At 41.7% G+C, this 20694-nt stretch overlaps 1 protein-coding gene across 2 annotated transcripts in view; it reads left to right on the top strand.

Annotated features, from left to right (window-relative positions):
• SAP30BP (SAP30 binding protein) overlaps nucleotides 1–19792 on the top strand; it is a 42083-nt gene extending 22291 nt beyond the window's left edge. For both annotated transcript variants that reach the window (XM_083148012.1, XM_083148011.1), the window contains 8 exons: nucleotides 8483–8525; nucleotides 10886–10974; nucleotides 13161–13252; nucleotides 13348–13408; nucleotides 16694–16745; nucleotides 18490–18548; nucleotides 19103–19187; nucleotides 19306–19792. In XM_083148012.1, the coding sequence (XP_083004138.1) occupies nucleotides 8483–8525; nucleotides 10886–10974; nucleotides 13161–13252; nucleotides 13348–13408; nucleotides 16694–16745; nucleotides 18490–18548; nucleotides 19103–19187; nucleotides 19306–19478 (654 nt within the window). In that variant the 3' untranslated portion in view covers nucleotides 19479–19792. The remainder of the gene's footprint in view (nucleotides 1–8482; nucleotides 8526–10885; nucleotides 10975–13160; nucleotides 13253–13347; nucleotides 13409–16693; nucleotides 16746–18489; nucleotides 18549–19102; nucleotides 19188–19305) is intronic.
• The last annotated feature ends 902 nt before the right edge of the window (nucleotides 19793–20694 follow it).

Genomic DNA, 20694 nt, shown 5'->3' with positions numbered 1-20694 from the left:
GTCAAATGTCGTGAAGGGGTTAAATGCATTTACCTACAAGAGTTAGCTTTTCCAGTGATGTTGATGCTAGGTCTGCCAATTCAGATGCCTGGTGTTAATTTAAACTGAGAAATAAGAATCCCATCCCTGCCCCCCACCGCCACCACCATAAAAGTAATCGGTTATCTGAAGGTCAAATAGACCCTTGATGGTAGATCTGCTCTAATATGAAACAAACCATCTATAGAACTACTGTATGTCCGGTGTATATCTGGATGACTGATTTGGTTATTCCTGTTTACCGTGTTTCGTAGTGGCTCCAAGCTGTGTAAAATGAAATGGTCACAGTTAGTCAGCCTGCACTTTGAGTAAAAGTGCATGGAAAGTCTTTCTAGCTGTGCTCTGTTCCTGGAACCTAACCCTTCCTCTATAATCCTCAACTAGATTACTCACCTTAGGAATCATTAACCCGCAGGCTGCGATTACAGGTCTGATCAAATGAAATGTCCCAGACACCTCACCACACCTTGCCCTGCTCCTCCTTCAGCACCTGCTGCATTAAGATGCATATGCTGTGGTCCTAAAGACAAGCAGTTTGACGTGGTAGACGGTCACTAGGTCGACCACTGAAGATCGACAGGCCTTAGGTCGACACACTCAAAGCATTGACATGGCTTTAGGTTGACAGGATCATTAGGTCGACATTGGGAAGGTTGACAGTCAAAAGGTCGAAATGGTGTTTTTTTATTTTAATTTATTTATTTTATGGTCGACATGTGCCGACAGGCGGTATTTCATGCCCTACCATCTACTATGGCAGTGGTGTCAAACTCATGGCCCTCCAGCTGTTGTGGAACTGCATGTCCCGACATGCCCTGCCACCGTTTTAGCAATCCATTATATGAAATCTGTGGCAGGGCATGCTGGGATGTGTAGTTCATGCACACCCATTTGACATAGGCTAGCTGCATCATTTTGCATGAAGTCAGGCCAGGGATCATAGCTTGCTTATTTGCCATGACCTGTGAACAAATATAAATCTACTACTGTACCTGTTGCTGGCAGTGAAAGAGTTGATTGGTGAGCCATACCTGGCAGCAAACCGTTGCCTAGCAGGCATGTGCATGCTCCTGCATACCATTCTACCCTGCAGCACTGAATACCTGCCATTGCTCATAAAGGTGTGTCCTGACCACTGCATACAAACAGGGAGGAGGGCAGGAAGCCAGTCCCAACAATCTCTGTTCTGCATCACCTTGGGCATAATACCTACTGCATATATGCAAAGGCTGGACTTCATATAACTCGAACATTGTGTAGTGCTGTATTCTGTGAACACCCGTATCCAGCACATGACTTTAATATCTTACAAGTAAAGTAATACGGTGACACATGAAAACCTTTACTTTTGGCAAATAAGTGGGTTATGTTAAATATGTCTGCAATACAGCCCCACTAAGCTACACCTCTCCTGCTTAGTGGAGTTACTCACAGCTGACACATTTATTTGTCACACAAATGCTGTGAATATCCTTTATGTGCACACCCAACTGTGATCTGTTCATGCACATTGCTGTTCTGTAGATGATTGTCTCCTTAAACTCATTATTTGTGGAATTAACTCCTGGGGCAGAGAGGAGACCAGCACCCAGGCCAAACAGTCAGATGCATGAAGTCCCTTCATGCTTGGCTTTATACACATGGCTGCAGAAAGTGATGCTGTGTGACAACTTAAATATCTTGTATTTCCATCAGTACAATGTCCTAAATACAGGTTGTTATTGTATTGTACATGGGTAGGCTGATGGAGCATGCTAAAAGTAGGGCAGCAGTATATGGTGTAATGTATAGTTCCACAGAAGCTGGGTTGCAACAGGTTTGCCTATCCTTGAAATGTTGTGTGCTTTACACCATCACAGTGACCAGTTATCCAGGGCTGATGCTAGTTTGTCTAATGACCCCTGCAAACTATGAATTTACTCCTTATTCTCCCATATTTAATAAAGGAACAGTGAACACAAAGTGTGTGGTATTATAAGGAAGGGGCATGGCCACACAATAGTACCACCAATTCGATTACAACAGACAGTAGCACAACATTATTTACATTACACTGGCCCCTAATTCACATTAAACCACATAGTAGTGCCCCTTATTCACAAAGTGCAAGGTAGTGCACCTTCTACACATAATTCCCACAGAAGTAGTAGCCCCTTAACCACTTCAGTGGTAATCCCGAGAATTTTCCAGGCTATGCTTCAGTGCCCAGATCTGATTGCAGTACAAATGTGTTTGGAAAAAGGACAAAACCTTGTGCACTGCAGGTGAGGCAGATGTAACATGTGCATAGAGAGTTAAATTTGGGTGGGGTGTGTTGAACTGAAATCTAAACTGCAGTGTAAAAATAATGCAGCCGGTAGTAACCCTGCACAGAAACAAAATAACTCGCATCAATCTAACTCTGCACGTTACATCTGCCCCACCTGCAGTGCACATGGTTTTGCCCATTTTCCAAACAAATTTGTACTGCGATCAGATCTGAATAAAGGCCAATGCCCACAATAGTAGTGCTCTTTATACATAATACCCACAGTAGTGCCACCTAAACATGTAGTGCCCATTACCCGTAAAGTCCATAGTCGACCCTTCAGTGAGGAAGGTGCAGGCCTTCCCCTGCTTCTCTCTCAGATGGTAAAGGCAGCATCCACTGCAATTCACTCTGCTGCCCGTGCCATTGCCTGTCATACACTGACAGGTGCAGCCTGCAGCACTACACATCCCTGCAGAGCAGGGAGAGTGCCTGTCCAATTTGGTGCCTCCCTGCTTTGCAGGCTGTGCTGAAAGGGTAGCGCTGGCCCTGAAGTTAACCAATGCCATACTTGACTTCGGTTTTCTGTACATCACTGTATGTTCTTTCCCTGATACACAAGACTGCACGTTGGCAACTGGATGGGCTACAGTTATGATTTCTAGCCTCTCAGCATACATGACTTGGCTCTTCCACAGATCCCTTTCCCCGCTCACATTCCCAGCTGATTTTGCTCTGTTGTTTCTCCTGTGTCTCTGGCATAGTGCACGTTTTGCTGCAATCACCTCATGTACCCACCAGACCCTGCCCCTATGCTCCTGGCAGCTGGCCTTTACAGACAGGAAATAGACAGGAAGCCTGCAGGTTGTAGATCACTCCATCCCAAGGGCAGCGACTGTGTGAATATGAACTATCCCAGGCACTTGGCTCACACAGCAGGGATACAGCTCTGGACCTGTCTGTCTGGTCTGTTTACACTGGAAAGTGGCTCATTCTCTTCTACAGCCATAAATTTTAAATTTATGGGTGTTTTTTGTTTTGTTTTATCCAATGATGTTTTTCTATCACCGACCGATGCACAAAAGCTTGTTTATTTAGTTATTGTGTTGGCTAGCAATGTATTAATAAAGGTTTGCTTAAGTCCCTCTGTACTGAGAACCCGAATGCCTTCTGTGTTTACATTTTGAAGTATGAGCAGGAATTGTCCTACTGCTTGCAGCTGATTAGTTGAAGATGAAAAAAAATTAGTTGCTTTGATTTCACCTTTCGAAAACTTTTGTTTAACTTGTTTTGCAGCATGGAAAGATGCAAAGAAGAGATGACTTTATGTTGTAAATAAAAAAAGCGGGGCTGTGTTTGTGGTGATTTTGCATAGGAGATACTTTCCTATCTAGTGACCGTTCCCCCGTCCCCCATTACATAGGTTCCTTTCACATTCATGAGTCCCTGGAGCGCAAAGCATGATGATTGAATTCTGGGAATACCAGACAACAGAAAAGGGAGATTGCTTCACTCCTCTGCTGCATGTTCTTTTTGAGAGCTGTGAACATGCTTCCTTGTCCACTCTATGGCACCATAGCCTCCTCCCTATAACCAGGTTACCAGGCAACACTGAAACACATTGTGTACCCTGAATAGTCACAGTGTCTGGGGAGGAATCTCACATCTTCTAACAATCCCCGCACCCCCACCCCACCCCCCCAACTTCTTCTTACTCTTCGGAACAACAGTAGTGGCTATAAATCCGATGCTGGAGAAGATTGTTATTTAGAACACTGAGTACATTATAAGAAACTAGGTTGTTCTTCTTTAATTATAGGTGACATCTTAATATGTAAAAATGACAGGTTGGAATAGGTCAGACCATTGCCCTTATGAGTTCATGTACTAGCTGCCGTCTCTACTTGTAGGCCAAAATAATGTCAAATACAAATGGAGCATAAGTATAATGTAACGTTTCCTGTGCATGCTAGGATGTGTGTGTGTGTGTGTGTGTAGGTGCAATGATAAAAGGTCTACACTTGTGTTGGGACTTTTCTGCTGTAGTCCGTGCCAATTGTGCCGCTCTTTGCCATTTTGATGTAAAGTTGAAATGTGGTTCATTTCTAAATCGGAATATTTATTTCAAGGGCAAAATGTAAGAGTGATGCCAAGGCTACTTGATTTATAAAAAAAAGAAAAAAATTGCACTATGACATATCTGCAGACCAATGTATTGACCGTACAGGATAATCTAGTTAGAAGAAATGTTCAATATAATAAATGCTGGAAGAAAAATTGCAGCAACAATGGGGGAATTCACTTAGTCCCTCGGCTTACTGCAGGCTTCCAGGACTAAGTGCCCGTAGCAAGCTCCCACAGCTAATGTGTGGTAAGCCCATGTCTATTCCTGAGGGTGCCCTTTACGTGGATTGCACATTCCTCACTTGTGTACAGAAATCTGCATTAAGTGCACCGTCCCCACTGCAGGCAGTAATTTAATTGCTTTGGGCTCTTAACCCGGGAGTTAAATGCCATAGCTAATTGTAGTACCCCAATCCTGTGCTTAAAACCCTTTGCCATAACACATCTGTGTATGTGTATTATTCCAAATTGAGGGGTAGATTTATTAGGCTCAGTGATGTGATAAAGTGTGGTTTTTATCATTGACCAATCAGCTCCTACCTGTAATTTTTCAAACCAATCCTGTATCTTCAGTGCTGATTGACCGGTGGTAAATACCAGACAGTTTATCACTTCACCGAGCTTAATAAATCTGCCCCTTAGGGGGATATTCAATCTGTGTCGATTTTATTTTCCTCGGCGAGTATTTTACTTTTTCGTTTTGCTCGACAGATTATATTAGCTCGACGAAGCGAGATCTCGGGTATTCAATGTGCCAATCAAGCGAGACCACTCCCGTCGAGGTTGTAACAATGTTGCGAGTTGTGGGCGTCACTTTTTCCCGTTTCCCGCCTCGACATCTTCTATATAAGTCCCTGTGCTGCTCGCCACGTGTGAGCGAGCGAGTTTGAGGAGGAAGTGTATGCTGTACGTGGGTGTAGCAGAAATATTGCTTGCATTTTGCTGCGGAAGAAGCCAGCAAGAATAAAGTTATGACCCCTTCCTAAAATGATTTTAGACACTCTTAACAAGTAGTTCACAAAATAGATAACAATAGTAGACTATTACATATAGGTATATATCACAAATCTGTTACACGGACCAAAATAAATACATAATATTAAAATCACGCCACACAAGCCTGGCGAGACTTGCAAGACGAGAACTGGTGAAACTGACGTCGAGAAAACCAAAAACAGAAAAGATTGCATAGGTTACGAGAAAAGTCGACGAAAATGTGTGGACAAAATGCTCGATAATGCGAGCTTATGTGCCCTCGACAGTCGACCAAATCGAAAAAATATGAAAAACGGGACAATAAAAAATTCGAGAAAAAATGCAGATTGAATAATCGAGGACGAGAAACCTAAGGATTCTGGGCGAGATAACATAAAAACTCGCGATTTCACAAAACTCGACAGACATTGAATACCCCTATTAATCTCCAAACCTATTTTCCATTACTTTCCTCCTCTTTAGGACTCTACTAGAAACAGCTCCTGGGAAGCGGTCTCTCGTGGTTTTGAATAAATTCATATTGATTGTATTTGCATAGCCGTAACATTTGCTTAACTATGTTATTGTTTGACATCTGGCAGAGTTGTGCAGCATCACATTACTAGTGATGAAGCTGAGGAATCGCAACTGTACTTGTATACTGATTACACTGCTACTAGAAAATGCATGATGTTCATTTAGGGCAGGGGTGGCCAAACCTGTCCTCAAGATCTACCAACAGTTTGTTTTTCAGGCAACCTGTGGCTCTATAATAGGAATGAATGCAGCATGTTTGAATATGTGACAGTTAGTAATGACTACAGCTATGCACCAGCTAGGTCATTTCCATTGACCTTTGCAAGATCTCAAAGACCGGTTTGGCCACCCCCTGGTTTAGGGTCTATTCCAGGTCCATTTCACACTATGTTACATATCTACTGCCCTTTATGTGAACAGTAATGTATAACCTCCAAATAGATGGAAGATGTAGGAAATCTAGCATTACAAGATAAGAGCAATTTATTGTGTTTTTAGATGTGTAATTTTCTTTCTTTGCTGAAAAACATTACATGTAATGAATATATAAAAGTAACACCTGTGGTACAATTACATTTTCTACTTCTCCTATATAGTTCTGTAAAAAAAATTGTGCAGCATTATATTGGCCACACATCCGCCCTACTTTCCTCCAACCATCCAACTAGTTGCTTGGATGGAATAAAAAATAAGGTACTGGATGGGAGCAAATGTAATATTTACTTCAGAAATTTGTTCCCAAAAACTGGAAAAGGACAAAAACTGTCACTCGGACATGGTACTCTACTTGAACCTGTTTGATTTAAACAATTTGACTGAATGTTTTTGTCCATTTTCCTGGGTTTGTGAGCACATTTCTGATTGTCCTTTGCTCCCATCCAGTACCATATTTTTATTCCATCCAAGCAACTAGTTGGATGATTGAAAGAACGTTGGTCTGATGTGTGGCCTGCATTAGATAGATTAGATTTTTAGCATTAGATTTTTTTCCTTTTCTGCAGCATTAGATATGAATTGAAATACAGTACATTTCAATGGTGTATAGTTTTTATAAAATGTTTGTTTAACAATACACAGAGAAAATATAATACAGGAAAAAAAATGTTTTTCTTTATAGTATAATTAGAATAAACTACTGCTGGTAAATCAGAAAAAAGTGTTTCATAAACATTTTGTAAAAGTTTGACTTTTTTGGGGGGGGGGGGCGGCGAGTATATTTGAGGTGAAAAGCAAATATCTGGTTATAATAGCAATACAATAGATTGTACAATTACTTAAATGAAATACCATACATTTCCATTTTTGTTTAGTATGCCTAATTCCCTGTAATATAACTGCTACACAAAAAATATACATTATACTCTGTGCCGTATGACCATGAAAATGTAATAAATCTCAGTTACATAGGATATTGGAGAAACATGTGGCTCTGCCAAAGTACACCATACTAAATCTGTGCTTATGTCAAAGGGCGGGATGCAGAAAGCATCACATTGTGCTTGGGGAGCATCCCACTCTTCGCATGCATATCCCTGTTTATGAACACTGTGTGCATGAAGATTTTTAGCAAAGAGCAGCTTTTTGCCGTAAGAGCTGTCCGTTGTGGTGATAGGACTCCGGGTCCTAAACCAGAAACTCCTATCGGCACATGCGTTGAGCGAGCTGTGTGGTCGAAAGGATCTAGTTGGATCCCTTGCAGAAGGGAAGTTAAAGATAGCATTGCCCACCGCATCCAAGCTCTGGAATCTATTGCATTCCAGGCCTGGTGCATGTTTGGAAGTGGACAATCCTCCGTAAACCGCACTTTCTGAGGTTGGCCACATTTTACACTTTGCTGCATTTTGCCCCTTGTCCTCCTTCTTTTTTTTTTTTTTTTTTTGGGGGGGGGTGAAGGGGGGGGTACATATAATATTCCAATCCTCTTTTTTTTTTTTTTTTTATTAAATAAAGTAGAGTAAATATCTGTCGTCACTGATACTTATGTTTCCAATGTAGTGTTTGTGAGCCTTGATAAAGATCCCTTTTGTGGATTGTAATGCATTGGTGGGCGCAGCAGGTGGACGTTTATGTTTTTATATAGGTTTTGGGGTTTTTTCAAGGGGGGGGGGGGGGACTTTCCCTTAGATGGTGCTGAGATAATTTCAGTATACATTTGGATTGTTCCTAATTAACCGTGCACATTAGCGGCACCTCCATTTTAAGAACTGGGTTGGACAAAGAGTTAAGCACTTCCTTGAGGTCCGTCTTTTGCAGCCCACAGAGTTTACAGTAGTGGCTGCACTATTGTTAAATGGCCCAAAGAGTCTATTAACAGCGGGATACAGATAGGCTGGCTGGGATATTAAAGTGGAGGTAAATACTATCCTCCTGATGTCCTTTCGCTGAATGACTGCTTTTTTCTGTGAAGTAATGTCCCTTGCTACGTGACCTTTTTATATACTACTAAAACATATAGATCTGATATGCAAAAAGTTGTAGTATTGTGTTTAACTCTCCATGAGCCACAAAGTATCTTACTTCTAATTGATCATTAATTTGAATCTATCCTTGTTCTTCTAGGAACAGTCTGAGCTGGAGAAAAAAGACCCCCAGGAGTTGGTGGGTAAGTGTCCCTGTTATAGATGACATAGACAATTATTTGTATAATATACAGGGCATTTTGTTTTTTGCTTACATTGATCCATTTCCCATTGCTAGTGTCACAGCTGCAGCAAGACAGGTACTTCTTTACTTTCACGGCGCTACTAGATTAGGACAGATAGGATATCGCGGGCATTGAATGCACTAAAAAATCGGGTGTGACGCGATGCCCGCGATTTCCCATAGGGACCAATGTTAAATTTCTCAATTGACACGATTTTTCTGTTCAGTGCCTCAATTGACATGATTTTTCCATAGGAATCAATGTTAAATGGCCCACAGAGGCCAAATAGACACCCTGAAGTGTGAAATGGCCCCCACAATTGTTAACGCCACCCCACGATCAACGTGAACCCGAAGCGTGGCGAGCGGCGGCGGTACGCGTCCTCCGACCTTTTCATACCCCCACTATCCACGTCGGCGTGGAGTTGAGAATAGAATAGTGTGGCGAACGCAGCGAGCCACCGAGCCCGAAGCGTGGCGAGCGCACGAGGATACCTGTGAAGCCCGCGAAGGGACGCGTTTACCTGTGAAGGTATCAGCGTCCCCTCGCGGGGCTCGCTGCGCTCGCCACACTATTCTATTCTCAACTCCACGCCGACGTGGATAGTGGGGGTATGAAAAGGTCGGAGGACGCGTACCGCCGCCCCTCGCGGGCTCGCTGCGCTCGCCACGCTTCGGGTTCACGTTGATCGTGGGGTGGCGTTAACAATTGTGGGGGCCATTTCACACTTCAGGGTGGCTATTTGGCCTCTGTGGGCCATTTAACATTGTTTCCTATGGAAAAATCGTGTCAATTGAGGCATTGAACAGTAAAATCGGGTCAATTGAGAAATTTAACATTGGTCCCTATGGGAAATCGCGGGCATCGCGTCGCACCCGATTTTTAGTGCATTCAATGGCCGCGATGCCCGCGATTTCTAGTGGCGCCGTGAAAGTAAAGAAGTACCGCAAGACATTCCTTTTACTTCCAGCTGAGACCGTACTATACATGCAGATTAATGGTATCTGCAGATTGCTTTATTCAGCACAGTCTATAAACCAGTGTTGGAATCTGGTAGTTCTCATCCTATATTATCTAATCATTCTCCGTTCAACAATCATAGGATGACACAAGTGTGGCACACAGAGGCTTCACCTTGCGGATATGACTGTAGCAGGGTGTGTACGGGGACTGACACACCCTTCAGCCTTATGTAAAGCTACAAGCCGTAGGGCACACTTACTGACACTGTATGTGTGTACGAGCTTTGGAACAAGTGTAATCCATCCTGTGTGATTCCAGGGGGGAGGAGGGTTTGACATGTGTAGGCATTGCTGTTCCTCCAGGTTTGGAGTAAGTGGGATTAATGTTATGCATCGTTAGATGACTTATAGCATTCATTGAAGAATTGATTGTTGGTTCATACAAATTGCTTCTAAGTCTGCTTAATCTTTGTGCAATATCAGCCAATGAGCATCCGTCACTGCCTCCTGCTCTAATATTTGCACATACAGTGTTGCAGCCATTGCCTCTGTGTTTTGCTGATGACAATTTTAATTGCAGTTGCCCTGTCACTTTTGTGCTCAATGCCTGTCCTTAGAGGAAGAGTGTGAGCCTTTGTTCTGTCATTGGCATTTCTCTCAGCAAGCCAGTGCGACTTTATGCCCTATGCCCTTTAGGATGATCAACAATCCAAAGCACTTTTTTTTTTCTATAGTGCTGATGTTTATATGCACTCTCCTTATCACGCACACGAACACTGTTCTTTTGTATAGAGACAGGAAAGGACACCTCCTAGGTGTTCTTGACTGAACCTGTTTAATTGACTTTACTGCTTGGCAAAATGAGTCCTTCTTTGCTGCTGCCAGACTGCTCTGTAAAGCTTTGATATGCAGACATGTTAATAGTGAATGTGTTAATTCTATCAGTGTCACGGCTCATCCAAACATGAAGTTTTGGGGCATTAATACTAGTTCCTGCTATGTCCGGTTGGTTGTGAAGTTGTAACCAAACACCTGATGTGCAACTTTCTGTGGCATTATGGGCCACACAGAGGGCGATTGTTCCCATCCATTGGGAAAAGGGGTGGAGGGTGCAAAAGCCATCAGAGGAGCCAGAGGCAGCAAGAATAAGCAGTGGTGTGTCTGCCTCCCCCACCCCTCCACATCACAACAGCAGAATTAATCCTGTGATTTGGCAGCACTGAAATGTCATGTTAATCACCCCGGCACCTGTTAACCCTTTTGCAACTTTTCCACATTAAATTGCTATTTGCTGCAGAGCCATGAGGCATTGCTTTCTCCCCTACCTTACGTGCATTTGTTTTTCTCTCTGTTTAGCATCCTTTTCAGAGAGGGTCCGAAACATGTCACCAGATGATATCAAAATTCCCCCTGAGCCACCAGGCCGCTGTTCTAATCACCTTCAGGTACAACTCAAGGACTTCATTACAGCCCCTATCTCTTCCATCTCTGTTACAGTTTTATAGCAGTTGTGCAGAAAGGATCCTGGCAAGCTTGGCCCTTCAACCATACATAAAAAAAAGTGGTGTTATTATTTTCTTATTTTATTTTGTGCTGTGGATACCACTTGGGGGGGGGTTCTCCTGCTTGGAAATTGCCACGTATGTCTACAAAGAATGCAGTATGTAGGTGTGAGAGTCCACCAAGGACAGAGGCGGCTCCTCTGTCTTACCCCTCAGAGCTGTGCATGCTGATTCATGCCCTCACAATCACATACATTGTGTATTTTCTATCCAGATTCTGGTGCTGTACTTCTACTGCATGCAGATTCTGGTGCTGTACTTCTGTCTGTGTTGCATACCCATGTTAGCTAATACACCCATCCCTCACCCTTCTCACTTTCTCTTTGTGCTTTAGAATGTCATTATCAGCCCCCCCCCCACACACACACACACACACACACACACACACACACACACACACACACACACACACACACACAAATAAATATATCCTATTTATTCAAAGTAGGCCCTGAAGAGAAAGTAGTCAGTATGTAGTGTTTACGTGCACCTGAGACACTTATATAAATGCATTAATACCATGTTTAGGAAATACAGTTGGTTAGCGCTTGGTCTAAAAAAAGTAAAGAACAAAAGTAATTGATTGAAACGATTAATATTTCATAATAAACCTATTATATGCATGTATTGTGGTTAAATAAAAAAATAGCTTGCAGCATTTTGTGAATAACTCATTAAAACGCAAACAAAGAAGACTGACAGCTGAAGGGATGATTATGTACTTAAAGGCTGTCTGAGCTCCACCGTTTACATTTATGAATCCTATCACCACTATTTTCTGCACACTGACCTCTGTCTGCTTTCCACATATTTCTCATACCAAGCGTTACGTTTTTGTAATGTGAGAGGAGACATAACCTGAGTTTAGTGTAGAGATGATAAATGCCAGGATTGGGTTTAGCCAAGCTTCCTTCACTTCTTAGCAATAGATGATGACAGTGAGGGGTTTATTTACTAGGGTGGGAGTTCTATTTCAGATGGGATGTTGCTATGGGCAACCAATCGGATTCCATCTATTATCTCCTAAACAGTTCTAAATGAATAAGTAGATTCTGATTGGTTGCCCATGGCAACATCCTATCTGAACTAGAACAACCATCTTAGTAAATTTACCCCTTAGTGTTGTGCTTTTACTTTCCAGCCCCAGCTCTCCCCATTGGTGCGTGTCTTTACTGATTACTACATGCGGAGGTATTTTTCACAGGTGTGTCTGTCACCAGTTAGATGTTGCACTGTGGTTTCTAATGACCGGTACACACTGGGCAATGGATCACGTGCAGAACAGCTGGTACAGGTTGAGTATCCCTTATCCAAAATGCTCGGGACCAGGAGAATTTTGGATAACGGATTATTCCGTATTTCGGAATATTTTAATATTTCAATGATGTATTTTGAATATTTCAATGATGTATTTTGAAGTATCTTGCATGTATGCTGTATAAACACATAATATACACACAAATATATTTTATTACCACATAAAATACACACAAATATATTTTATTTGTTCAAAAAACAAGGTTTCAAAACGTGAAACAAAATGTGTGTACTATCTCAGCACTGAATTTGAATGCCAAGCAATCATTGTCTTGCACATATATAGTGCCAGTTAAATATCATGTCCTCAGTAGTGCTGTTACAAATGTCCCCAGTGAGTTTTTAGCAAAAAAAAAATTTTTTTTTCACTTTCTGGAATGTCTGGTTTTCGGAATTATTCGGATACGGGATACTCGACCTGTATATACAAATGATTTGTCTGTAAATTACATCCTTCAGCCATATGGCTTGGCCCTGCTGCACCGCTGATGCTCAATATGTATGCATATATATTGGTGTCTGGCATTCAGCCAAACACCCCTACATTTGCTACAGGGACTAATGTCACTCACAGTTGACTTCAAATGGGAGGACCAACATATTGGTAAATGCTTACCCTAATTGGCTGTTCAGTCAGCCAGGTTTGGCATCAAGTTGTCACTGTGTAGGCAGCATAAGATGAAAGAGGAGTCAAGAAATGGCCTTAATGTATATGTCCATAGTTACACAATTCCCATTTATGTTCTTCTTAGGAGAAGATTCACAGACTGTATGAGAAAAAGCTGAAAGAAGGCACAGACATGAATCAAATTATCCAGAAGAAGAAAGAGTTCCGGAACCCCAGGTAACGTTCTGTCCTGTAGGGGCCTGCCCTTGGCTAAGTAGAGAGTATATTACAATAGATCTATAATATAAAATATTAAATTTGTCTTCCTCCAGCATTTATGAAAAACTCATCCAGTTTTGCTCCATTGATGAACTTGGCACCAATTATCCGAAGGTGAGTATAGGAGGCCTATTTGGCCATAATTTATTGTAATAAACATTAACTAAATATGGATGTGTTCCTGTTCCTGTGGAATACTCGCTCAGAGCGAGTTTAGGCAGCGCTTAGATCAATGAATGGAAACAAAATTTGTTTACAAAGGTATAAATCTTTTTACTGGTTTAAAAATGCATATATACACAATATAATAGTACAGTCATGAACCAAAAAACCATAATAAAACTAATTAAAATTGAGAAGGTGGGGAATAAAAGTAAACTGGAATTAACGGAAATAAAGTTAATAAAGGATGTCCCGCCTCAAAGGACATATATTAGTGAGCAAAATATTGTAGTCACTTAATTTGTGGAAAAACAGGTAAGTGCACTTTACCAATTGGAAGTTCTGGATCTTTATAGAACAATTTGTGATGGGGGCTGGATAAGTCCTCACGATGAATGCGGCTGTTTGTCGTGCCGCTGGAGGGGTCAGTGATCGCTAGATGGAGTAGGCCTCTGTGATGAGGTGTGAGACAGATGGAAAGTGTCTCCAACACCAGAGGGATGTTGCTGTGGCGATATGACCAAATGAAGTTTCAGAAATGTGGGAGTGTGGCTTCCGTGACCCAGGGACGGCCTCACTGGTATAGATGTTGGTAACCAGTGGTATCCGGGAGCACGGTGTCCGCCTTGTAGTATGATATCCAGATGAGCAGAAATAGGATGAATGTCCACAATGGAGTAGATCTCACAACAAGGTCCTGAGGCTGGGATGGGGGTAGCAGATCACCTAACGCGTTTCACTGCGTCCTGCAGCTTTATCAAAGGTATGGGGGGTGTGTGCAAGCACCTTCAGCCTGAAGCCCTTGCAGCCATGCACCTGGCACACACCCCCCATACCTTTGATAAAGCTGCAGGACGCAGTGAAACGCGTTAGGTGATCTGCTACCCCCATCCCAGCCTCAGGACCTTGTTGTGAGATCTACTCCATTGTGGACATTCATCCTATTTCTGCTCATCTGGATATCATACTACAAGGCGGACACCGTGCTCCCGGATACCACTGGTTACCAACATCTATACCAGTGAGGCCGTCCCTGGGTCACGGAAGCCACACTCCCACATTTCTGGAACTTCATTTGGTCATATCGCCACAGCAACATCCCTCTGGTGTTGGAGACACTTTCCATCTGTCTCACACCTCATCACAGAGGCCTACTCCATCTAGCGATCACTGACCCCTCCAGCGGCACGACAAACAGCCGCATTCATCGTGAGGACTTATCCAGCCCCCATCACAAATTGTTCTATAAAGATCCAGAACTTCCAATTGGTAAAGTGCACTTACCTGTTTTTCCACAAATTAAGTGACTACAATATTTTGCTCACTAATATATGTCCTTTGAGGCGGGACATCCTTTATTAACTTTATTTCCGTTAATTCCAGTTTACTTTTATTCCCCACCTTCTCAATTTTAATTAGTTTTATTATGTTTTTTTTGTTCATGACTGTACTATTATATTGTGTATATATGCATTTTTAAACCAGTAAAAAGATTTATACCTTTGTAAACAAATTTTGTTTCCATTCATTGATCTAAGCGCTGCCTAAACTCGCTCTGAGCGAGTATTCCTTTCTTTTTTGCACCAGTGAGGAGTGACTACCCTCACTCCTAGGCAGCAGCTTATATTGTAGGATCAGCTCATTGTCAAAGCGCCTGAATATTCCTAGTGAATATTTTTCTTTGCCACATTTTATTGAAGCCTACGCGGAGACATCATGCTCCCATATCGGACGTCCGTTTGAAACTGTGCATGATTTTCCTTAGGGGGGAGGGGGAATAAAATAATCAGTCGCATAACAAAATGAAAAGTTCATAAGCAGTGTAGGGGTCAATCCAATTCTCAGCGCTGTGAATAGCACCGAGAGGGAGCTCCCCATAGCTATTCTAATCAGCATGCTGCTGAGTCGGAGAGTGCCGGTACTCGTGGGATTGCATTTTCTGACTTAGTGCCTCCTGCAATGCTGTTTGCGCTGTGCTAGGGCACAAAACAGTATTGCAGCCCTAGTTTAGTCTGAGTTAGCAGCACACTTAGATTAGCTCAAATTGCTCCACACCGGGGCTAATCACTGCGCACTCCATTGAATCTACCCCATTGATCAGATCAGGCCTGGCCATCCTGTTGCTCTCCAGCTGTTGTGAAACCACAAGTCTCAGCATGCCTTGCTAATGTTTTGCTGTTAGGGAATGCTAAAACCGTGGCAAAGCATACTGGGATTTGTATTTTTTCAACAGCTCGAGAGCCACAGGTTGGCCAGGCCTTCTATAGACACTTATTAGAAGTCATTGGCAGATTGAAGTTGTTTTAATAGCAGCGAGTGTTCAAAAACCTGATGGCTATCTCAGTGCTCATCTGCACCTTAATCATGGGCCATAAAGTGATGGGGTTGTACTAAGTGAAACAAAGGATAGTAACACGTGCCATGAAGCACCAACCACCGGCCATGTACTCGCCTGTAGACTATCGGCCACTGTTCTCAAAGCATCTTGTCCTAGCGTGTGTGTTCGTAGCACATCTATTTCCATTTCACCAACTGGAAGTCTCTGTCCAGTGATGCAACCCCCAGCTGTATACAAGGGAAAACAATACACTCACTGCATTGTAAGCCCTGTTACAGACCAAACTGATATTAATATTAAGTGCCCTTTAGATGGTAATATAAGTCTTTTGTTTACAAAAATTTGAGACGTTCTGATGCCTGCGGTACCCCATCATTAATGGTCAGGTTTTATCCATGGTATAGGAGAAAACGTGTAATAAAATGTGGGGTGGCTGGATAATCCTGTTCTTTGTTTTCATGTTGCCCTATAGACAAATGAGAACATAATGTTTCCTTATTGTATCCCAGTCACCTATGTTTTATAGGCATTCATTTTGATATTTCATTGTTTGCAATATTCTTGAAAACTTTTATAAAATGGACAGAAAATGAAATCATGGGGCCCGGTACACTTCCTCTTTTTTTTTTTTTTTCTTAGGGCCCCCTAGAATGATGGGGTTTTAGACTGCTGTGCCCCAAACTACTGTCATTGGGCCTGTGCTCATACCAGTCAGTCACTTGTTTGCTTTGTTTTATAAACTCTGAAAAACCCTTAGTATCGAATTGGTTACTAAGGGCCATAGCACCTTTTCCCTTGGTATCCATTAAACAGTCCAGCCCATTACTCATGAGAAGTGACTAAGTAACTGCATTGCTTTATCCACCACTTCTCTGACAGTGCCATGTTTTCTGTTGCAGGATATGTTTGATCCCCATGGGTGGCCAGAAGATTCTTATTATGAGGCTCTTGGTATGCACTTTATGGTTTTTTTGTTTTATTATAGTCCTAGTATATTCTGCACCAAAGTGCGGATTCTGTTTGGGGTTTGGTTCAATCCTCTCTTTTGATTAGTAATATTGAAGTTGGTTAGACTTTCAGAGCACCAGGCTCTACTGTAGTTTTTGTGCCATAAAGTAGTATAATACAGAATATTTAGGTATTACCTATAAACTGGTCATGGAAAATGTATATTATTATGAAATATACAATGGTGCAATTACTACATACAAAGCAGCTGCCCAAAGGCAAATATGGAGGAAATAAAAGAAATGCATGGCTTTACTCTATACCCCTTCCTGTGTTGGTCACAGTGGGCCTTATTTTGGTTCATTCTTTCTGACAAAATCCTTCTTAGATGGACAAAACCATGTGCACTGCAGGGGGGGCAGATGTAACATGTGCAGAGAGAATTAGATTTGGGTGAGTAATTTTGTTTCTGTGCAGGGAAAATACTGACTGCTTTATTTTTACACTGCAATATAGATCTCACTTTGAAGTAAAACCCCACCCAAATCTAATTCTCTCTGCACAAGTAACACCTGCCCCACCTGCAGTGCACATGGTTTTGCCCATCTATGAAGGATTTTGTCAGAAAGAATGAACCAAAATAAGGCCCAGTGTGTATTGCTCAGGAGTTTCCAAAAAAAAAAATAATCTTATATCATTTGGACCCACCTGCTTAATTTTAATATGCAATTTGGGCTTGACTATAGTTTACCCTATACTCTGGTAAAATGATTTGGTGCTGGAATGACTCTTAAAAAATAAATGGTTTTGTTAATAGGCATTCATACATTTATTATATTTGGCCTATATACTTACAACTAAAAGGGAGATTTGTTAAAGCGTGGAGAAGGATGAAGTGGACCAGGAACAAACACCAACCAGTCCACTAAGAGTCAATTTACAGGCTGTTTCAAAAAGGACATATTCTAGTTTATTTATGGAGTTCTGCAGCACCTAACAGAAAACCTAAATGAGCAATAACAAGAAAATAAAGCAATATAGGACATTGTAAATTAAAATTTGTTTCATCGTGGGACAGAACACTGAAGTAATTATTAGTGTGGAAGAGACCTACGGGTATATACAATGCTGCTGGTGAGCTGTGATTGAGAGCAGCGCTGCCTGCTTGCTGTCACAGCTTGCAGGGTCAGGATTCCACTGACCCCTCTACATATGCTGTTTCCCCCTCGCTCCGTTTTTGGAGTGAGGGGGAAATGGTGTATGCGGCCACTGAAACTGCGAGACCCGCGGCTAAATGCAGCGGGCTCCCTACATTAGCCCTGAGCCTCGCTGTTTGAGGGAATCCTCGCTGTCCTCTGACAGCGAGGATTTCCCTGCTGTGTTGAATAGGGTGAGCGGCCAGCGCGGGGGTTAAACAGCTAAAATCGCATGTTTTCTGCAATCCCCGCCGTCTAACCCCCTCGTGGGCCACATTGAATACATTCCCTAGGGTTAGGTGCTGTTGAAAGGCGCATGGAGTAAAAAAAAATGGTCTACAAGAGGAAAAAGCACATTCTAATGGAGCTGGTTGTTTGGAAAATTATATTTCTCTAACCTTTGATAAATCTAATCCTTATTCTTTCCTTTATTTTGAACTCTGCACAAGCCGAGTTTTAAAAAAAAAAAAAATCATGTGTTTCCCATTTAGACATGAATATGAAGTGTCAAAAAGTTGTAATTTTTTTATGCTTTTTCTTCCTGTCTGTAGCAAAAGCCCAGAAGATTGAAATGGACAAGCTCGAAAAGGCAAAAAAGGAACGAACAAAGGTGGGTGTAGCGGGGTATCTTGTAGGCCAGTGGTTCCCAGCCCTGGTCCTCAGGACCCCCACACAGTGCACGTTTTCCAGGTCTCCACACAGAATTGCAAGTGTAATAATTATCTCTAACTGAGGATCTTTTTAAATTGTGTCTGAATGAGTGCACCTGTGCACCTGCCGGGTGACCTAGAAACCATGCTCTGTTGGGAGTAGTTTTGAGGACAAGGCTTAAAAGTAAGCTGCCCTCAGGGGAGTACAATTTTATGAGCATTGACTGTGTCAGTTTGTCACATCTAAGTTTTCCTAATAAAGTTTTTTTATTCAAACAAATCTTTATTTATTTAGAGAGCTCATAAGAGTGAACTAAGTTTAATACTAAATGCAAACCGTTTCAACTAAAAAAAAAATAATAAATACGATTGAATGTAAACTGAGGGATCAAAATAATTTCCACAAAATCAGTCTGTAGTTGTGGGTGGAAATATTAAATGAGTAAACATATTATTGGAGTATTCAGTCTAATGTTGTGATTTATTTATTTATTTTTCTGTCCTTTGTGACTAGATTGAGTTTGTTACTGGCACTAAGAAAGGTACAACAACCAGTGCACCAACTGGTACAACCAGCACAACGACTACAGCCACTGCAGGTATTTGCACTGTTTAATGATTGCTGAAAGTGTAAAAGAGCTGTATAAATTAAGTTAACACATAATGGCTGGTAATCTCACTGTTATAGTAACCTATACTATGTCATATTTACTTCAGATGCACAAAAAAGGAAAAGTAAGTGGGACTCTGCTATACCAATTGCCCAGCCAACCATCCTCACAACCACTGCCACCTTGCCTTCTGTCGTCACCGTAACAACTAGTGCAAGTGGCTCAAAAACGACGGTCATCTCTGCTGTGGGCACCATTGTCAAGAAGGCCAAACAATGAAATAGTATGAGAGACATAATAGACTGGACTCTGCTGATAAGCTCATGACTCAGAAGTGCGTAACATTCTGCACCTTGCAAAGTTTACTGGATGTGAATCACTGCGCCATCAACTGAAATGACCTCTTGGTAATAGACAATAAAAGGGGAAACCAGTATTTCCCACCTTTTTACCTCCGGAGTTCCTGCTTATCTTCAGAAGTAATATATACATTGGGAAAGTGTTTTATGTATAATCTGGTATTTCACTGTTTGTATAAAAGTCTGCCTTTTTATTTTAATTCCCAATTAAATGCTCTTTATTTTTTACTTAAACTAATTCCTCTTTTGTAAATTCCTTTTCCCCTGTTCCAGTAGTCAGCATTGGTAAAATCACATGACTAAACAAAGCAATTACTGTAGTACAAGTCTGAAGTGTCATTGTTCACACTTGTGGTGGTGTTTACTGCAAATCACTTCCGTTACATGTTTTACATGGGTCTGTTTTTTTTTCTTTAAGCATTTAAAAAAGAAAATGTAAGATCTAAATCATATGTTTAGCCACAAGATACTTTTTATATGCATTACCAAGCATTTAACATGAAAAAGTTTGTTAATGTCCCTAAAAGCAAAAATCACACAACTGGGCCAAACCATGCACATGGAACCCAATTACATTTTACACTAAGTATATAAAAGTGATTAGGCACCTCTACACAAGTGAAATGGTGTGTTCCTGCCATAGATAATTGTTCGCAAAGGTATAAACAGTCCAAATCTCAACCCCATTGAGAACCTCTGGGACAAATCGGAGCGACTGCTGCATTCTAGGCCAACGACCTCCTTCAGTGTCACAGTTGGTCACCAAGAAGCGTGTCTGCAGTCGTTACTGCACATTGTGGACCTACAAAGTACCGATGTCCATAGAATCTCATTGATCTGTTAGTGTCCAGTCACTTTTATATGCATAGGCCTTAAATGATAACTACACTATCTATTTCATATAAAATATTTTCTTCAATCTGATTAGCTACTATGGGCTACACCTCCACTTATCCTCAGTAGAATGTTTGATCGATCTTCCCCTAAATCCCTCTGTTTGTGGGGCAGTGCTGTTTGATAATGGAGATACTGTATATATAAAATAGGTACTTGTTTCCTAGCACGGCCACACCGATTAAGATCGGGGTGGTCGTGCTGAAAAAAATCGGGTCGATCACATCGCATGCGATTTGGTC

This window comes from Crinia signifera, chromosome 6 (genome assembly GCF_055691185.1).
Source record: "Crinia signifera chromosome 6, ASM5569118v1, whole genome shotgun sequence".
Lineage (NCBI taxonomy): Eukaryota > Metazoa > Chordata > Amphibia > Anura > Myobatrachidae > Crinia > Crinia signifera.
The sequence above is the reverse complement of the archived record's forward strand: the minus strand, read 5'-3'. Positions and strand labels throughout refer to the sequence as shown.